The following is a 21,181-nucleotide window of genomic DNA, read 5'->3' on the forward strand; positions in this document are numbered from 1 at the left end:
TATTAGCTTGTGACGTCCGTTTTTGGCAGTCTAATGTTGAGTTGAACCAGCTGTGAAGCATAAGAGCAATTGCAAATGTTTCTATTCCGCCAGATGATAAACCTGTTCACTGTGTCTGTTGGTCAACTGAAAAACTTGAAGACCCTCGATTTTTTCATAATTTTTTGGAACAGCTTGCCGTTTAGCCATGCAAACGCCTGGTATTTGAAACTTTAGAAAGATCCATGACATGTTTTTACATCAGACTAAAAATAACACGGACATCGCGAATTGTCGGGTCAGCTTTGCGTTAATAAAACACTGCACAAGCCAGCACTTTATTTTATTTATTTTCCCGGCCAAAATCAGGTGTTAATTTCATTTCGTCACATATCAGCCGGTGGTAACACAATATTGAGCAAGAAGACTCAGAAGCCTTTCTAGACATATCTATGTATCTGTGGCTGTGAGATCCCCCTTACTAAAAATAAATACTACTTATGCAATGTCTAAAATTATAGCATTTGACAGATTTATATTCGGTCAAGAAAGATAGCTTTTACCAGAATAACTACTACTTGGTTGACAATGAAACAGCAACTAAGTAAATTAAGTTTAAAAGTAGGAACTGCCATCCAACCTGTGTTTGTGAGTCGAAAACTCAATGAAGATCTTAAGGTGCAAGAAGCCAAGCCCTCCTTGTCAACCAACAATGCGTAGTATACGAATTTAAATGTAACCTGTGCGATGCAGGATATGTGGGGTATACGCGTGGGCACCTGCATGAGCGCGTAGACGGACACAAAAGAAAGTCGTCTTCAATTTACAAACATTACCATCTTCAACATAATGACCAGATACCACAGCGTTTTTTAGAACTGTTTCACGTTCTTGCGAAATGCACCAGCAAATTTGATTGCCTCATTCATGAGATGCTATTCATACGCAAACTGAAGCCAGAACTGAACGTGCAAACTGATTCAATTCGCGCTAAAGTATTTGTTTGACCATCTATTAATATGTTAATTTTCAGCTCTAGCCTATTTAAATATCCGCGTTCACAAACTGATTTTTTCTCTTGATAATGGAGTCAAGATGACTCCGAAACGTCGAACCTTAAATCTCTCTGTAATTTTTGCATGTCTTTGATCAAAACAGCTCAAATATTTGACAATGAAATTGTTTTGTAACATGAAATTAGTCTTACAACACAGAGAAGAAAATATCAGATTTTTTCTTTTACGAAGAACAACGACAATAAATTTTAGCGACTTCTCTAAAATACACAGGAAGAACTTGAAAAAATTGGTTGCAATCCATTTCCATCCTAGTCATCCGTTACCAAACATAATTAATACTAGTTTCTGTGTACTAGTAGCGTTATTGTTAACAACACTAAACCATCATCTTAACGATTTCATTGAAATAAATACGTCTTTTGGGCCATTCAAAGTGACACTAAAACTAGGGACACACAGCGGGAGTCGCGTAGGTCTGTCAACTCCATTTGTTGAACACAGCACAATTGACAAAAAGCAACTTTCACACTAACGGCACATTGCGGTGCAAAAAAGTATAGTTAAACGACATTTGTCTTTACGTTTGCCCCAAGCTGTTTAATATTACTGATCAGACGAACAAATCTCTGAGTACTCAAAACGGCCAAACAGCCAAAAATAGTTTGCTGATGATGAAATTCAGTTACAGAAATGCATTACTGAGCAAACTCGAGAATGCAATCAGTAAAATTTGGTTAAACAAAGCTGTTCTTATTTGTGTTTAATTTTGTATACAGATAGGTTTACAGCTGAGCCTGAATCCTCGAATAACGAACAAATTTACGACTCAAATCCGGCGACACTACGAGATGGTTCGCTCGCTGCCGATAAGATTCCAACCCCCAAAACGCGTCATATTCAATCTTTATACAGTCACGACTCTTGCCTTACGGATACCTCACTTTTCCGGACACCTCGACAATACGGACAACAGCTAAATCCCCGGCAAAAATAAACTACAGACGTTTGACTGAAATAAGGTCAAGTAAATTCCCGCTTTTACCGACTCTCCCTATTTAGGGCACTGACGCGGTCCGCAATAAAGAGACTTGACATCAAAAGCTGTGTGTTTCATCAACCTAAAAGCATCACTTATACCAAATTGTCTGCGACATACGCCGATTTTTGAACGACTTTTCTCTCTCTCTACGTTTGCTGAGCGTCAACGAAAGCACGCGGAAGCTAAGGGAGAGAACCACAGGAACGCAATGATGCGGCGCAAAGGATTTACAAGATCCCGTCGGTATCAATGGAAACCACGAGGTGAAAAAAATGTATGATATTTATTTCCCTCGGGGAGTAAATTATTTTATTTGTTTTGTTAAATGGGCCGTTTTCACGTTAGAGAATGATTATTCGTCACAGACAGACTATCCGTCTTAATGTTACAATTTTAGACGGATAAGCCGTCTGATTTTATCGGTATATTTATCGGTTTCTTGAGACGGATTTTGAAGACGAATTATTCGTCTGTGACGAATAATCCGTCCTTTAAGAAGTTCCGTTTTCACACTACGACGGAGAATTCTTCAGATGAGTAATCCGTCTAGACGGATCATCCCGTTTTTAGCACTGGAAAACAACCATTATAAGTATGGATTTATAGGAAGAAAAAGCCAGGTCACCGTCTATTCCATCAGCTATTGTAGCAAGGTGGCCGCCGGTTTGTCCACCCACTTGCCACCTCTGGGCTTGTGTAACAATACTGTAGGGTGATGGCGGGTGCTTTCCCACCTTTGCCGGGAATTGTTCATCCAGGTGAGTTGTAATTTGTTAATTAGTTTTTGAAAAAATAAACGGCCACCTTTGTCGCCAAAAAATGGCAAAGGGTTGTCTAAGTTTGTCCTTTCCAGTGAACTGAGCGCATTGCATAAATTAGTACTTAAATCACATAAGGGATGACGTAGAGCATATATCAAGGCACAACGTCTTAAAGAGGAAGTGTCATGGTGTTTTTGACCTCTTTTCTTAAAAATGGTGAAAAAAGACCTTAACTTAGCTACAAAATAATTCTAGAACAACAAGAGGAAAGAAATCAACTCAATTTTTAAAAGGAACATCTCTTGATCTGTTCTAGCGCATTTTGGAAACAAAAATGCGTGGACTTGAAAACATTAGCCTAACATTTTTCAAGTTTCAATCCGTTCCAACCTACTCTGTCTCTGACTAGAGGCACTTATCGACAGTTTTGTTTCACTGGGCGGATAATTTATAACAAAACTAGACAATTATTTTCTTGTTTCTGTTGACAGACAAATGTTTTTGAGTTATGAAATGACATCAAATTCTTGTGATACTTCCTCTTTAACTAGCGATTCACGACACTTGTCGAGCTTCTTAGCCGCCTTTACTTCAAGATCAGTTTGGTAGCATATGCATATCCAGATAGTTCTTTGTTGAAAAAAGCAATAGTTCACCTCTACAAATAAGGTGCCGGTCAAACAGACAATATTTCACGCAACAACATGCACTGTTAAGAGATATTTAGATTCGCGTTTGCGGCAAACAGGAAACATGAGATTCGCGTTTATGTTTTCTTGAAGAAATGGGTACATACTCTTGATGGTCCCAAAATCTGGAACTCTCTTCCAATATCAATTAATTCTTCATCAGTTTTGTCACCTTAAAGAAAAAAAAATGTTGCAGTTTTTATCTATAAAATCATGAATTGACCAAGCCGCGCTTACGCAGCACCATATTTTCTATCTATTAAAGTGGCCTCTCTAATAAGATTGGTGGTTTCTAGAGGTCTCCTCGCCATTCTTGTAAATTGAGTGATTTCTTTCTTTCTTTCTTTTTTTTTAGTAAGGCAAATAAATGATGATGAGAAGACTAGAATGATAAAAAAATAATTTTGGCTTTTGATGTTAATGCGAAACTCAGACTGAACTTTATTGAGAAACTGAAAACAGCAAGCAGCAAATGAAGGGTAAACATGGTAACGAGGTCTAGCACCACGTTGCATGGATGTTGGTCGAAAGCCAAACGCATTGCTGTCATCACGGTTGTTTCATTGACACCGCTAGCCGGAAGAGTCCTCTTTAATTAGTAATATGGCCTCGTTTGAGAGCTCCGTAAAATTCGGCAAACCTTGCACAGGTTTGCATGGCGGTCGGCAGCTGTTTACCTTCCGGTCGGGAAAAATTTTCCCGTAGCCACACAAAAAGTTTATTATTTTTGCTATAATTTGCTTTCTAACAGATGTGGCTCTCAGACTTGTCCATTTTGCTAATTTTAGGGGACTCTTTCCTCGATGGATGTTTATTGTTATATCAAAATTTAGTAAAACGGTAATAAGGTTTATTATATTATTTGTGGTGTGGCAAAATAAATAAACTATCTAAACTATCTAAACTGGTCCCCTCCGAAAAGGAGCATTTTGATTGGCTCCCTGAGCGTCCGACTTTTCATATACAGACCGCTAAGATGGATCGCTTACGTTTGAAAGAAGCAATGTGTTTCAATTTTGACAAAAACAAAGGAAAACTGTTTTAAATTAAGCTTATGAGCAGGAACTGTTCAAACTGTTATGTCGGGGTTTTTATTTTCTTGCTCTTTTTCTCGCACTACTTAAACATAAACAAATTTCACACGGACTTGAAAGCAACAAGCGGGAAAGTCTATGTAATAAAAACCCTGTTGACCTAGTTTCTTCCTTGCTCTTCCTTGTTTTGCAAGTTTATGGTCCATAAATTTGCAAAACAAAAAAGAACTCGACCAATATTTTCCCATACGACCTCACGCTAGTCAGTCAATATTATATATTTGTACTAGTATACAACATTCCTACTGTTCTGTTTTCGCGGTTTGTTTGACCACAAGTCGCAACAATTTTGATTTAAATTTGCAAAACAGTTAACGGACAGCAGGCAACAGGAACGAGTCACAAAGACTTAGCCGAGAGTGATGAAGAGAGCAAGGCATTTTCACTTTGGCGACATTTGACCACAACTTAGTACCAGAATCCTTCAGTTTTATATTTGTTTTCTCATGGTAATTAGAGCTATTGTTCTTTGCTGTCCACTGATATTACAAAACTTACATTTGAAAAGGAAAACGAAATGAATTCTAGTAGTTACAGTCAAATGGCACCATCATGAAATTGGCCTATTGGAAAGAACAAATAAAGAAAAGAATACCATTTTGGCGTATTTTTGATAGTAAAAACTTTATAGCACTTTATATCCATTTACATAACTTTGGACAAAAAATTTTGTTGATTGACACTGAACCAAAATTAAAACCAAACTTCAAAACAAGTAAGTAATGCATAGATAAACATTTATGACACCCGTCGCCTCTGTACATATAGGAACCACAAAATTTCGCAGTTGCTGAATTATCATGAACGCCGCGAAGTTTAGGGGAACGCAAATTGCACAAAAACGAAATCATAACTATTTCACTTGTGGTGACCCACAGGGTAATATACAGTAATTTGCTTTATGATTGTGGGTGGAAAAGAAGGAGACAAAAATGCACTTAACATAATATTTACGGCATTTTCTTGAAAACTGGATAAATGGAGCGGAAAGAAGTGTATTTTCAACAAGAAATGAAAAGAGACATTTGGTTAGAAAGCAAAGCGGGAACTTAATCAACCTTTGTATGATTCTGTCAAGTATATCTAATTCTCTAAATGTGTCTTAATTAATTCAATCTGGTATACTATGTATGTATATATATTAAACGAGAGTGCGCAAATAAACTGTCTATCTGTTTATCACAGTCGTGGCTAGACTAAGGTACAACAAGTAACATCCCAAACTGAGCATCGATCGTCTCCAAATAATAGCTGCAGCCATTTGTGTTTCTGTAATTTATATTTTCATGAGAATTTTCTTTTGGAAGCGAAAGTCTACTCAACTGATAATTCTCACGCCTTTGTTAGTTAGAGTTGATATCCAGTTCACATAATCCGAAAATTGAACAAGATTCCCGTTCTCTTTATCGTAATTCATCACCGTGCCCTTAACATATCCAACCAACAAACCAAAATACTTCACATCTCCATCGACATTCTCCTTGTACTCTTCTTCAACCCTTATCCCAATTATTCTTTCTCCCAATCTCCGTTTAATTTGATGACCTTTCGCCGGTCTGGTTTATTTGGTTTTCAAATGGAATTTTAATATTAAAAATGGATTTCGGTGATAATATTTGATTAATTTTGTAGGTTTTGAGAAGAAGTGAAAAAATTTACTTTATGTATTACGCATCGCTAACACTCAGACACACACAAAAAATTGATGCTTTATCTTCCTCTCTTCTCTCTATTACTATTTCTTATTGTATAGGCTATTTCAATTAACGCTGTCGGATCAAAGCTTCAAGCTTAAAGGCTTCCTCAAAGCAGCTGCCAACTCACCCACTTGATATTCGAACATTTTTTTCATTCAAATGCCTCGCCATCGTAGATCTTCACCGAAGGGGCGAGGCATAACTGATTTCGATGAATTTATTCATAAAAAAAACTCACATAACCTTGCGGTCTTGTCTTGTAGTTTTACTAATACCTCATTGTAGTTTTACTAATAACTCATTGTATAGCAGTTTTATTGCCTTGTTGTAATTTTACATTATTTTCATAAATTGCATTGTTGTAATTAGTTGTAATTAATTGCTTTAAATTAGTTGTCATTAATTAGTATTGCTGTAAATTAGTTCTGAAAAACCCAAATGGAAGAAACTAATAAAATGTATTATAAATGTATTGTATTGTATTGCGCGTGATTCGCTAGCACCACTATCTATGATAACTACAGTCAACTCCCTTTATTGCAGACACCATCGAGACTTCGAGTTAGACTGTCCTTAATAGCGAGAGTCCGTACTAGCGGGAATTTAATTCAGTCAAACGTCTGAAATTTATTTTTGCCGTGCGTTATGCAGCTGTCCGTATTATCGGGTGTCCGTTATAGCGAGGTGTCCGCAAGGCGGGAGTTGACGGTACTAAAAACTTAAATGCGAAATTTGCGCTCTTTTACACTGACCGAAACATACAAAAGGCAAACTTCGCCGTGAGTAATATTCAATAACTGCCAAAATACGAAATTTGCGTTTCCAATATATCTGATACAGAAAAAATTCGCCATTAATGTTTTTTCACTCATTACAAAATTCGCCTTTCCAAAAAATATGTAGCGGCAAATTATCTTCGTAAACGGATATTTCGATAACTGCGCAATTTGTGTTTCCAATATGTCTACAGAGCCAAAACTTTCGTCGTTGATAGTTTTTCGATGACAGTAATTTTTGCGTTTTCTATATACATAGACGGAGGGGAGGTTTCGCCTTTTGCAAAGGAGTTGAGTTGTCTCTTTATCTTGACGGTTTAAGGTAGACGTTACCAGAAAAAGAGGATCCAGTGTCAGGATTATGAAGATCAGAGGAAAGCGGGAAAAGATCCAGATTATTAGGTGGAGCGATTTTAATTGAAATATTATGCATTAAAATGGAACTCGACTCCCAATGAGGCATATTACACCGGAATCAGAATAATTTTAGAAAAAACCAAACAGGGAATAGCAAGTGTTCTACTGTCAGCAAAGTACGACAAGCGACAGAAGAGCACGCTTTTGTAGGACTAAAATTTTGTATAAATGAAAACAAGTATGTTTTCAAAACTAAAATGTGTTGTGTTTTCCTTTAAAATTATAACTTGCTTCCTGTTATCACGAACTTTATCAAAATGCATTAAGTAGCTTTTCCCCAAACGGTAAACTGCGGTTGTTTCTCGCTAGCCCCGAGTTCAACTCCTTGGCCGCGCTTGTACTACAATAGCCAGCTGGTCCGTCCCCTGTCAGCTGGGATTCTTAAGCATGTTATCCTTTTAGGATTCTTAACCATATTATCCTTATCTTTAAAATCATAACTTGCTTATCCGCTATCAACACCTTTTATCAAAATGGCATTGAGCAGCTTTTTCCCAAACGGCAATAGAATACGAAATATTCAGAGGCAGTGAATGGTTAGCTAGGGCCTCGAACTTTTTATCCTGAGGCCCCGTGTTCATGTCCCGTTCTCACCAGATTCAGATTCAGATTTTTTTTATTATGCACTATTTCAAGAGCTTACTACAAAAGGAAATTACAATACATCACAAAAGTAACATAAAGACAACATTAAATTACATAAATATGAAAAGTAAAATGTGCGCAGTGACCAAAGGAGCTTAGGCTTTCGAGTTGGTCACTGCCACGTGCAGCTAACTTACGTATAACGAGCAACTAACTAGTAGAACAGAACAAAAGACAAGAATAATAAGAGTGCATAGAAACATACTACAATTTTTACACAAAACACAATAGAAATGATAATTAATAGTGAGGGCAGAGAAATCAAATATTCATTGGGTATTTAAAAGGTACAATTTGTATTGCTTGTAGAAGGAATTTATTCCCAAATTTTAGACCCAGCAAATGCAAAAGTGGCAGCTCCGTAATTATTCATTATCCTCGGCCGATGAAAATTAAGGTTCGATACAAATCTGGTGTTGTAGCTACGAACTTCACTATCTAGCTGGAGTTGTTTCTCGGTAATACCGAGTTCGAGTCCTCGGCCGCGCTCCTACTACAATAGCCAGCTAGTCCGCCTCCTGCCAGCTGGAATTCTCAAGCATATCCTGCTGTATTTGAAACATTTGTTTCTTCCTGTTTATTTCTTTACCCCTGAAAAGCTCCTTTTGGGGAGAGGATAATTAACAATTATTCCATGAGGGCACGTTCGATATCAGATGATAGATAGCGCGCCGACTTGGCTATAATTATCTCATCCCAACAAGCGTGAGTGATCGAATAATTGTTTTATTAAAAACAATCAAGAAACATGGCTAGACCTTGTTGATTTCGCTTTGAAAGAACAACTAGGATCAAGTTAAGATGTGTAGACCGTAAAACATGTACTAAAAGGCACGGAATGTCTGATTCTAATACCTTGCTAACGACCCTGCCGGCATCTTAGCAGAAATAAAATTTGTATAATCCATTGATGAGTTTAAGGGGGCTGTTCAGTGTTGTGAGCCACTAACCTCGGGGGGTGGGACTCTCTTATGAAAGGGGCGAGGATTCTCGTGGGAAATTTTGAATTAAACCCCTAAAGGAGATCAATCTGGGCGTGACCCAAGCTTTTTTGACCCCCTAAAGAGACCATTTTAAACACAGACAAATATAATTTTTTTATATTTCTTCGCGTGCGACTCTAAACGAGACCTTCACAGATAAATATAATGGCGTTTTGCCCAGTGAGAACAAAAACCCGAAATTTACACTCCTAAGCGAGACGACGAGCATCCCCGCCCCTTTCATATGGGAGTCCCCCCCCCCCCGGGCGACTAACTTACCAAAATGGGTCTCCACAAATAAAACTTTCCTTGTTTTCAACAAGCAGAGTGCAATGATTTACAGATTCTATAGCCTGAATTTTATACAATAAAGAATTGAAAAAATGTCACTTGTGAAATGTTCGTGGCTAGTCTGACGCGGCGTTTCGTCTCGGCCAAGAGACTCTTCAGAGACCTTTAGAATTTGTAGGCAAACTCGTTGAGCATCGCGCTCAAAGTCCCGTTCGCAAATAGCCTGAATGGTCTTGAAAATAAATTCCCGCCAACGAGTGCAATGTTTCTTAGTTAAAATTGTAAATGATTACCTTCCTGACAGCGTGAACAGATGTTGGATGGCGAGAGAACGACAACCTCTCACTGTCTATGTTGAACACTGTTTAATAGTTAACAATTATTCACCGAAGTGGAGGTGAATAGTGGTGGATATTTACCGAGCGGCGAAGCGGCGAGGTAAAAATCCACCACTTTTACCGACACTGAGACTACTTGTGTGGTATATACCCGGCAGTAATGGGCTCCTGACCCGATATAATGCACGGTGAAAGGAAAGTTCCTTTTCCATGCGCGCGCTACTATTCATATGCGCGCGTGTGTCCGGCATCGTAATTCAACGGTTTTCTCCATACTGAAGAAGGGTTATATACCCGAAACGTCTGTGTTTTTTTCAAAACCATTTTTGAAACTTTTTGATATTTATTTTTATATCAAATACACCCGGTATATACTAACATAATATATTTTCCCCTATCGACGCAGGATGCTTTCCAGCGATTTGCACATTCATTGCGCAAACAGTACGTTTATGTTGGAGGCAGAAAATGAAAATAGACCAATTTTCAACAATCAAAATAGCGTATAGCCCAAACCGGAACATTTCTTTTGGGGAGGAATATTCCGTCAAATTCGGTGCTAGGGTAAGGCATTTGAACGGCTTTTATTTCCCGCGTCATATTCCCTTCGCAATAACAAGTATACAAGTTACCCCCAAGTCAGTACAATCGCTTGCTGATTAGAGTTTTTAAGTATTTCTTGGAATAGCACAATCAATCGATTATTAAAGCGACATAATTAAAAAATGAATAAATAACAGAATGTCATTGTTATCTACGATCCACCGTCCACAGTGAATGCTTGCCGGATCCCCGGATCCAGTATTTCCAAAGCTGTCTCCCCACCTACGCCTCCCTGGAGGCCTTGAAATTTCCTCTCCCTCCGCGTGTGAAAAACAAAATGGCGGAAGAAGAAGCTGCAACGAACACTGTGGAAGAACCGCTTGATCTTATTCGTCTCAGCCTGGATGAACGGATTTATGTGAAGCTAAGGAACGATAGAGAACTCAGGGGAAAGCTTCATGTAAGTAGTTTTTGTGTAATTCAAAAGACTAACCAAAAGCCTCTCGTTCTTCTGTCAAGTAAACGTAAAAACAGTTTCGCTATCAAGCATTGAAGTTATATATCTTATTCGATGGTTTTACATATAATACGCGCGGATATTTTGCGAGTTGCGTAGTATTTTTTCGAGCCCCGAAGGGGCGAGGAAAAATACGAGCAATGAGCAAAATGTCCGCGAGTATTATATGTAAAACCATCGAATAAGAGATTTATTATTCCACTATAAAAAGATTTTGTTATTTTGGCTTCTCTGTTTTGGTAACAGTTTTCAAATACACCCGGCATTAACCCTTTGACCCCTGAATTTTTTACTAAGTTTTGCCAAAAATTGACATGAACAGAGAAAATAGCTAATAAAAGCTTAAGTTTTCATCCAAACCATACATAACCATATATTTTTAGAAAGTAGATGAGATGAGCATTTAGAAAATGTAAACATTATGTTGTTAATTATTAACTAGTCTGGTTAGTCATTCAAAATGTCCGCCAAAAAAGAAAAAAAATCACATTTGCTGTCATGGGTCTAAGTTTATTACCATCCATGCAAGCTACTGATGTCCAACTATCAGTATATCACTTGAATACTATATAAGCTACAACAATCAGCAATCGTTTTCATTCTTGGATCACACTTTACCTGAAAACAGCTTGTCAAAAAATATAGTCGGACTGATATCGACCTCAAAGGCATGAGTCGGTCCATGGTTGGGGCCTGAAAATTGTGGTTATTCCGTATTGTATAAAAAATCCAAACCGCTTTGATTCAGGTTTAGAGTCTTCCCTTCATTTCTACAGCGTTGTTGCCGAGCTGGTTTCCATCTCGACGTTTGTCCATCACGATTTTTACGTGCATGAAATGCTGCTCTCTTGATGTTTCGACAATATTCACATTTTCGGTCTCTTCTGGGGAAGAATAATCGGCGGTTTCGTACTCGAAACCGACTCCTACGAAACATTGCTAATGTCGGGGCTTTCCATCACAATTCGATGAATTTCTTCCATGTCTGAGTAGAAGGATGCCATTTTTAAATCACCAGATGACATCTGTAAACAATGCTTCGAAAAAAATTGAAAATTTCCCCCTGAAAACTAGAGAAATCTAGCTAAAATAGACGCCATTTTGAATCACGTTGTTTCTTGCAATAGTAGGGGAGGCCTGGGGCCTAGACAGTGCCTTTGGCCCCTTTTTTTAGAGCAAAATGTACACCATATATGAAAGCGCGCCTATAGGCGTCTTCAGGGGTCAAAGGGTTAACTGTCCATCGGTATATGGCGCGTACGAATGATGTAAACAACACAGAAAGCCAGTTAAATGTCTTTAATTTGATTACATAAAATGAAAAGATAAATGACAAGTGATTGGCATGCTAAAAACTTGTTTTCAAGTCTGCATCGTTTCAAAAACTATTCTTCGTCCAGTCCGGACATTGTTGCTCCTTTTTTCTGCCCTTTCCGTCCGTATTCGCTCTGTTGTAAACCGGTCAAACCGGGACACTACAGTGTATTACGGTCTCATATTTTGCGCGTTCTCTTGACCTTATTTGGTGAAATGACATAATAGTGGAATAATAAAATGGCGTATTTCTCAGAAGTTACGAAACTAACTCGTCTCCGTTGACAATTATATCTCTTCCTAGCTCATGAGGAAACATGACGTGTTATGTGTAGTTTTGACACCCTGTGAATACCCTGTACTTGCTGAATTGAACTTTTTGTCTTACTTGTATTTTGATCAACATGAAGAATGTCGAACTTGACGTCTAGTGTAAGCTTCGTTTTCTGTTTGTTGTAACCATGGGATTACAAAGAAAGAGAAAAATCTAAAGACATGGGACCATCTCAGTGTTCCAGATAACTTTCAAAATCAGAGAGTCAATGAAGAATTTTGAGGGGTCAATTTAGCTCTGGTTCTCTCTAAATCTTCTTAAGTTTGCCATTCATTCTGTCGGTTCAGGAAGCCAGGCTTCTCGGGTTTTTGACCTGAGACCCCTCTCTTATCTGGAACACTGCCTTTCCTGAAGGAGTAGGAGGGGGGTGGGGGGGGGGGATGGAAGTTTGTAAAAAAAAAGTGTGACTACACAGCTCAAAAGTGGGGAGTGGGGGGGTCATCTTGCCATACATTATCTTAAAATGAAATCAAAGGGGTGCTCTTTTAACTTGCAAGGCAATCATTAAGGTCCTTTTCAGTGGTTTGTCTGATATGTGTATGCAGATGTTACAATAATTATCCGCAGGAACCTTCTGGAATAATATCATGGTCCGCCCAAGGAGGGATTTTTTACCACCTTTTTTCACTAACTAAAGATAATTCTCAAATCTAGGGAAGTTTACGCTTTTGTCAGGTCTTGCAATTTTTCTGAAGTCTCTCCAGCGATGGGCGACCAGCAAGGGTCCTTGAAGACCCGAGATACCCTAGTCAAACACAAGAATCCAAAATCGGTCTTTTCAATCCCATGTCCTACCACTCAGTTTTGCTCACGGGGGGTGACAACTTTGACAAACGCTGTTTGAGCAATACTAGGTCTTAACCTTAGTTGTCCCGGAAATTTGGATCATCCTCCCGAATTTTTGGGATACATCTCCTTTGATGTCCCAATTTTTTTCTGCAATGTCCCAGAATTATAGCGTGTTTCCCGGAAAAATTTCCAAGTGTCCCGATTCCCGAAAAAATCTCCAGATTCCTGGAACAATTTTGGCTTTGTCCCGAAACAGCGTTTGTTAGAGTTGTCACCCCCCGTTTTGCTCCATCCTGCTTAACTGAGAAATTCCATCCTGATCCAGCCAAACTATGAAACCAGTAGTTTTCCGCTGATGTCTTGATTGGTTGAATAGCCCCCCCACCATGTAAAACTCAGATGTATAAAATTCCCTAGATGATATCAAGTAAGAAGCCACTTGCAATTATCGGTTATCCAAATTGGACTCAAAACTCACAAACAGAGTAAATGGAGGATTACTAAGGCTTCAGTCATAGAGTATGGAAGTGATCAGTTTAGTAGTTAACCCAAAATGGAAAAAAAAAACTTCTTTCAATTATATCAGATGATATTTACTGGTACTTACATCAGCATAAATTACAAATTTTAAGCTTCAAAATTAAAATCATACTACTTGGGAATTGACTTTTCTAACTTTTATGTTGATGTAGCATCTGGTAGGAAGGAATTATATATGCAGCATCAGATACAAAAAGCTATCATGATCAAGAGAAAAAAACTGGGAACTTGAAAAAAACTATTTTGCTATTATCTTCCTCAGGATTCTCTGTCCAAATCAAACTAAATAATACCACTTGTACCATTTTCATAAGAAATAACAACACGATTTGTAGTTACATCACATTCTTTCTCAATGACGTGACTAAGACAAAATGACTTAATAACGATAGTGAATGAAATAGTGTGACCTTTGCCCTCTCAATGCTGTTGATCACAGGATCCAGGTACCTGCACAAAGTCGTCACGTGCATTATGTCACCAACCATAGCTCTCAACAAAAGATTGTTTTTCAATATGTGAGGCTGTATTACTTCATGTGTTGATCTTGCATTCAGTCTTCAATTTCAAAACATCCTGCATCCTCCCTACGAAAAGAAGCATATCCCAGTCCTGCTTAGTCCATTTCATTCCATATCCCACCTTTAAAATTTCTCTCATCCCCACCCGCATCCCACCAAACCTATTTTGGACCCTCAAACCTGACAGCGTACATGTACATTTGCTCATGATTTGTATAAATATGTTTTTTCTTTAAAAGAATCATTTTTCAGAAACAAAACAAAATATTAATAGCCTACAGGGTTCTCAATTTAAGATATCCAGTTTGAAACTTGAGCTGAATTTTTTGTGAAACAAGACAAAAACTTTATTAACAAATAATTTTATAGACAGGATAAATGGTGATTCATGTTCAATCTGCTTTTCAAAAACTTGGTGTTCTCATGAGCATTGAAGGCTTTTTAAGAGATCTACTTTAAAGGTTTGAAGTACCATTAAACATGGACTTTCCTTCTCTGTGAAAGATGGATATCTCTGGCAAGTTTTGAAGAACATAGTTTCATTAGCCTCATCATACTCTACACACATGACCACCTTGTTTCCACTGTGATGGGAATGAATGTGCCCACTTGGTGTTACTTTTTTTTTTTGCTTGGATTTCATGTCCAGCTGGTCTATCAGCACTACAGTTTGTGTACATAATCAATATTTTCTTCACTTCAAGTGAAACCAAAGTTTAAACCTTTAAACCCTTAGGCAAATGACATTTTTTTTTTCGAAATTGGTAAATGCACACTCTATACCTGTGTATGATATACCATTTGAAAGCTACTGATCTGCCTATTTGAAAAATTGTCTCAGCATTTATGAAGAAAGTTTTAGCTTTGAGGGAAGAGACCCATGACAAGTACAGTACTACGCTTATGATACTTGACAGGTGCATTGCAGATATGTGTACTTTGATTTCCTGAGCAGGGAAATATTAATATTTTGATATTTGCCCGAGAATGGCCACCATGAAGCATCCAAATTTACCTGTTAATTTTCTTTCATTATGCTTTAAAAAAAAAAACATGAAAATGAGAATTTGTAGAAGGTTACTAGCCTGTTGGGCTCGAGGGACATTATTTTTGGTATCCCTGTTTTAAGCCACTCTTTAGAGTTTTTGTTTGCTGATTGTTCTTATGAAAACAAGTTCCCTCTTAGAGTTTTTCAGTCAAGACACAGAACTGCAGAGCTAAATGAAGTGCTGACTAAGTTGTGAATACGCTTTCTAATGGGTCTTACTTCAGTTGCCTGCTAATGTAACAGCTCTTACAAATAGGGCTAACTCCCCACAGTTTAGTTTACACTTTTCCTCCACATGTCAGTGAGTCTACAGCATTCATGTGTCATAAGATTTTATTCATAGCTTTAAAGGTTTAATGTGCAGTTCCCAAAAATATCCATACCTACCCCATGGAAGGTCATCAGAAATTTTTTGGGGGAGGGGGTCTTAAAAGTAAAAATTTTAGAAGCAAAGTATGGAATTTCCTGGGGGGATGGGGTTGCAAACAAAAAACCTTCTGTGGCAGTGGGGGGAGTATGGGTATTTTCTGGAACTAGGCAATGGAACATGGAGGTTCAGTAGTCAGTGCATCTCACTTAACATTGTGACATGTTCAATTCCAGGTCTCCATATATTTCTCATGGTACTTGTTTTGGAGACATTGTCTCTTTGATGATCATTTCCTGTATTCTCATAACCAGCTCTGCATGTTTGTTCATTTAGTGATACTGAAAGGAGATTAGAGACTGATCACTACTGGCATGCTTACTGGGGGTTAATAGTGATGCTTGTGGAGTTAAACCATGCTGAATTTTATTGCATTTCCAGGCTTATGATCAGCATCTGAACATGATCTTGAGCGAGGTTGAGGAGACTATTACAACTGTTGAAATAGATGAAGAGACATATGAAGAACTTTTCAAGGTAAGATGTGTTAATTTGAATTGAAACTTTCAACTGCCTAGTAAGCCCTTCAGTATATCCCAGCATTTCTTACTTTGCCTTTAATACCAGCAGCCAGTGTAAAATGTAGATGTAGACTAAAGCTTTTATAATGTTTGGGTTACTGTGCTTAACTTAAGCTTACTAATCTATGCATTGCATTCCTGATGAAAACATTTGGCTTGTCCAAGCTACAGGCATTAGCTTCAGGAAAGGGACTTTTAAAAAAAAGGCCGAATTGCATTATTAAAGCATCTTAAGTTGAATGGGAGTTTCTACTGTTGTTTCTGTTGTTTTCTGCAACATTCTCTGTGTTCCCAAAGGTTCTTCTGAACATTACTTTGAAATGAATGTGATGGTATATTTCAAGCCCGGTGAATGAATTGAGAATGATGTATTACTCCAGAAAGTGACACAGGCATACTCGGAAAAAAAGAAATCTGAGTGCTCCTGTCAGGAGTCGAACCTAAGACCTTCCGATTACTAGTTCGGATGCTCTACCACTGAACTACAGGAGACTCATGGGAGCCATTTATCTAGGTTCATGGGACAAACATCCTGTGTACTGCTAGGATTTGAATGTCGAACGTGTGGTATATGAAATGAATGTGATGGTATATTTCAAGCCTGGTGAATGAGTCAAACCTAAGACCTTCCGATTACTAGTTCGGATGCTCTATCAATGAGCTACAGGAGACTAATGGGAGCTAAGGCCATTAAACTAGGTTTTCCGAGTATGCCTGTGTCACTTTCCAGAATAATACATCATTCTCACTAATTACTTTATTGGATCACTTGGGTGAAGGTTGTTTACTCAGAATAGAGAGCACATAGAGAACCTGAGAAATACCTCGGAGTTTAGGGAATTACTGCAGAAACTGCCACTTACCTTAAGTAATGTTTAAGAAACGAGCAGGGTTTGAAACCCGATAAAACACACGCTGCGAGTTTTTTGAAGGGCTTGAAAAACATTCCGCGAAAAGCGTGTGTCAATAGAGTTCATAACAATTATGCTTTTGTGAAAACTGGAAATTAGCATACAAGAAAAAACACCTCCTTCTAATGAGGAGTGTTTTATCAACTGATAAAACACTGCATACTGATAAGGAGGAGGTTGATCGATATAAAATCACTGCACGTGATGTATTATCGATCATTTGATAGGTCAATGGTCTTATGAATTATTAATGCATTTCTTAAGATGCTTTATGCAATTGGGGCAGTTCATAATGCTGAATAATAACTACACATTTCTGTAATTTTTTCCCAACAGACAACAAAAAGGAACATCCCGATGCTGTTTGTGAGAGGCGATGGGGTGATTTTAGTGTCTCCGCCCCTGCGTGTTGGATTATGAAAACCAAAAGGAAGAGAACTTTTGAGTATATAGGCACTGATGTAGAAATACCAGTGGCCCAAAAAATGTAACATCATGGTGCCTCCTCTTGACAGTGAAGAACCATGAAAAGCTCTGCTGGAAAACAGCTCTCCAAAGTTATCTTTGTTTTTGAAACTGCCATATAGCCTTTTCACAAGAAGACAAGTAAAAGTTGAAAGTGTAAAATGAGGGAGTTGTGTTCATATAATCTCATGGAAGGCTTTGCATTTTGACTGTTGTAAACGTTTTCTGACATACTGCTTTAGCTGTCTTCGTGTACTATGCTGCTTCACAAATCTGGAAATAAATTTCCTTTTTTTCTCATAGCTCTTTCAATTTATTGCTTTCACATAACAGGTTGGTCTTCAAACTTTTTTTACGGTTGCTCAAAGCAGGGTAAACTTACCCCTGGATTGGTTTCAGGTTTTTTATGTCTGGTTTGTCACTCTGCCATGTTTAATAGTTCCTAAAAATTCTACTTGCCAGGTACATTTTGACTTTTGTTGAAATATACATTTGTTTGTTTTGACTTGGTTGCTACATGTATCAAATAGGAACGTAAAATTACTATCAGTAATGATTGAATGTTTGGTTTGATCAAATTGACCACTGTAAAGAGATACAAAAGCTGACTTTTTGAGTGCTAGCCATTGCTAAGAGTAATTTAAAGTAATTTTTGCTAATTGTTAGCAGTGGAAATGCTTTTTGTGGCTACCGCCTTTCAAGCAAGTAGACACTATGTCATAACGCGGGTAAGTCCGTAGGGTGACCAATTTTCGGATTGTGTTCGGAACTGTTCGGAATCAGAAAACCAACAGATCGGTTTTCTCTCGGTTATATACGACCAATAGGAACATATCAGTTTTGTTATAAAGTGGAGCACCTCGCGGATTGATCCTCAATTTTCAACACATGTTGTTTTCGTTTTACAGTTTTAGAAGATACGTCCCTGTGAAACTCAGAATGGAAAGAAAAGGACATGGAGGTCTTAAAAGCGACGAAAATCCTCGTCGCGTTCGGATTTGAAAAAATCTAAATTCGCCCAAAAACTGAATCTTAACCTTGGCCCTGAAATGGATTTTACAACACCTGGAAAACGCACAATACGCTAATTTTTGTTTTGTTTCAAACGTTGATATCCTTTTTAACAGCAGTGCAAGTGATCTGAACATTTGAGCCGAAATTCTTTAACTTCTGTAATTTGCCTCGCAAAGCCGTCCGAGCGATCCCTTTGAAGATGAACTCTCTGCGTGTTCGGACGCACGCAATAAAATCGCAAGTTGTTTAACTTCTAAAAGCATATGTCTTGTTTATTTGAATAAAAGTTTTGGCTGGAGAAGCTTTTATCGATTATTCTGTTTTTGGTAATTCATATTTACGTTTGAGGAAGCGACGTGTAAACATCTAAAGCCACTTGAAATTTGATATAAGCTTGCGCGGCCAATTTTAGCAATTGACGTTTTAAACAAATATTATTATGTAACAATTTTAGAACTGAAGTCATTCTAAATTTTGTTGATTAGTTTTTTCTTTCCAGATCGGTCGTTGTATTTCCTTGTGAAGTAAAGAATCAAATCTAGTTCACATGTTGCTTTTCAAGTCATAGTTGTTGCGTTTTCCTTTTAAAGTTCAGGACAGTTATTAAATGAAGTTCCTTTCCAGTACGTTAAACAATGGCCGGAAGTAAGGAAAAATGGTGCTTACTTTTTATTTCTGTTCAAACAGTAAACATTTTAATCAAATTTAATTATAGAGAAGTCGAGTGAAAACGGAACAATATTGCTATTATAAGTTAGAACGTAACATGACATGAAACAAAACATAGCAGAGTGGCAGGAGAAGACAGCTGACTGTGCGAACTTTGGGGGTTTCAAAAAGAACGACGTCGAGCTTCTCCCACAGAGCTCATGCTTTTCGACTTGCTGATGCTTCTCAACTAATCTGTTACAATTGATTATCCTTGAAAATTTTCTAACGCTGGATTTGAAACAAACATGGTTCGAGTTTCCGAGGGTAAAACTGTATAGAAAATGACCTGAAGGGAAAGGAAAATTGGTTCGAGTTAGCTGGAGGTTCGAGTTATCAAGGGTTCGAGTTACCGAGGGTAAAATTACAGTAAATGACGGAAATCCAGGGAAAATCGAGTTTGGTTCGAGTTATCGGGAGCCGAGGCTGTATTTATGTTGAAATGACAATTTCATATCAGAGTTGGGCTCCTTGTTAAGTTATTCTATTTTACTGCCGTCCCTGCATTTCCATCACAGCCGCAGTAGCCACATGCACCTACTGGGTACCTATTTTTAACAAGAGAGAAAAAGGGACCTTCAGTTTTAATCCCTGGCTACATTAACATCTACATTACTAGGTTTTGAACAAAACAGGCCCTAGGAACTTGTATTTATGAATTACTAGAAACAAGGTGGTTGTACGAGATGGACAAGTCTTATTAGCTAAAGACTAATGGTGTCAAAATATAACGAGACCATGACAATTAACAAACGTTATGGCAGATCCTGCTATGAATATTACATACACCCTTACTATTTGAATTGGCAAAGGGCTGCAAATATTCCCCCCCCCCCCCCTAAATAATTTAAATGAAGCAGACTTTTGATGTAACAGACGCCTCTATTGTTCCACCAGCCCCCAGTTGTTCAAAGAGTGGATAACTTTATCCAGCTTGGATAAATTGCTATCCAGCTGATAAAATGGATTCGATGGAGTACAGTTTATCCACTGGATAAAGTTATCCACTCTTTGAACAGCCGTGGGGCCTGATTTATAAAATAAATCAATGATACTGAACACTTTCGGCACTGATTGGAGTACAATAAGTCCTCATGGCTCCAGCCCTTCCTGTTCATGAGAGGAATATTAGCTTGGTCTCATAGTTTATGCTTCCTTAAAACTTATGACACCAATGTGTGGAATCAAGAAGAAAAACAATAGCTCCAATAGTTGGTATCAGTTTCTGGTGACAAACCGACTTTGGCAAAAACAGCGTTAAGGTGGAAACACGATCCTTGACACATACATGTATACCATAACTTTGCTGTGGTCATACATAGATTGCACTCTACAGCTGGGAAGCGGTGTGGCTTCAAGTAGTTGAAGTGGTGTGGACTTTCCGTCTCTGATCACTAAGTGGATTTGTTTCAGGGTACTCCCCTGGCCAACGAAAATAGCCAGCTGCTTTGCCTCCTGCCAGGCGGGATTCTTAATTTGTTTTGTCTATTTGCAATAGTATTTCGTTTCTATCATAAAGGCATTATCCCTGAAAAGCCCCTCTTGGGGAAACGATAATTAAGTATAATTATTATCATAGATTTATTTTTTGAACTTACATAATGACAAAAAAAACTCCATACTCAACGTAAAGTTCACATCGCTACAATGCCCTCCAATACTTGCGTTAAAGGTTCATCAATCTATTCAGTGACGGTAGGTAACTTGGCCACCTTAAAGAGTTTCGAGTGCTGACCTTTCGAGCGTTATCCCTTCGTCAGAGCGAATCGATTCGCTCTGACGAAGGGATAACGCTTAAAGC

General features: G+C 38.1%; 1 protein-coding gene across 1 annotated transcript; it reads left to right on the top strand.

The window, feature by feature from the left end:
- Positions 1–10,589: 10,589 nt before the first annotated feature.
- LOC146454563 (U6 snRNA-associated Sm-like protein LSm3) lies at positions 10,590–17,960 on the top strand. Its single transcript, XM_085095107.1, has 3 exons — positions 10,590–10,731; positions 16,143–16,238; positions 17,530–17,960. The coding sequence occupies exons 1-3, from the start codon at positions 10,609–10,611 to the stop codon at positions 17,611–17,613; spliced, it is 303 nt and encodes a 100-aa protein (XP_084951233.1). The 5' UTR covers positions 10,590–10,608; the 3' UTR covers positions 17,614–17,960.
- Positions 17,961–21,181: the final 3,221 nt, after the last annotated feature.

The sequence above is a fragment of the Pavona decussata genome, unplaced genomic scaffold (genome assembly GCF_977016875.1).
Source record: "Pavona decussata unplaced genomic scaffold, jaPavDecu1.1 SCAFFOLD_300, whole genome shotgun sequence".
Lineage (NCBI taxonomy): Eukaryota > Metazoa > Cnidaria > Anthozoa > Scleractinia > Agariciidae > Pavona > Pavona decussata.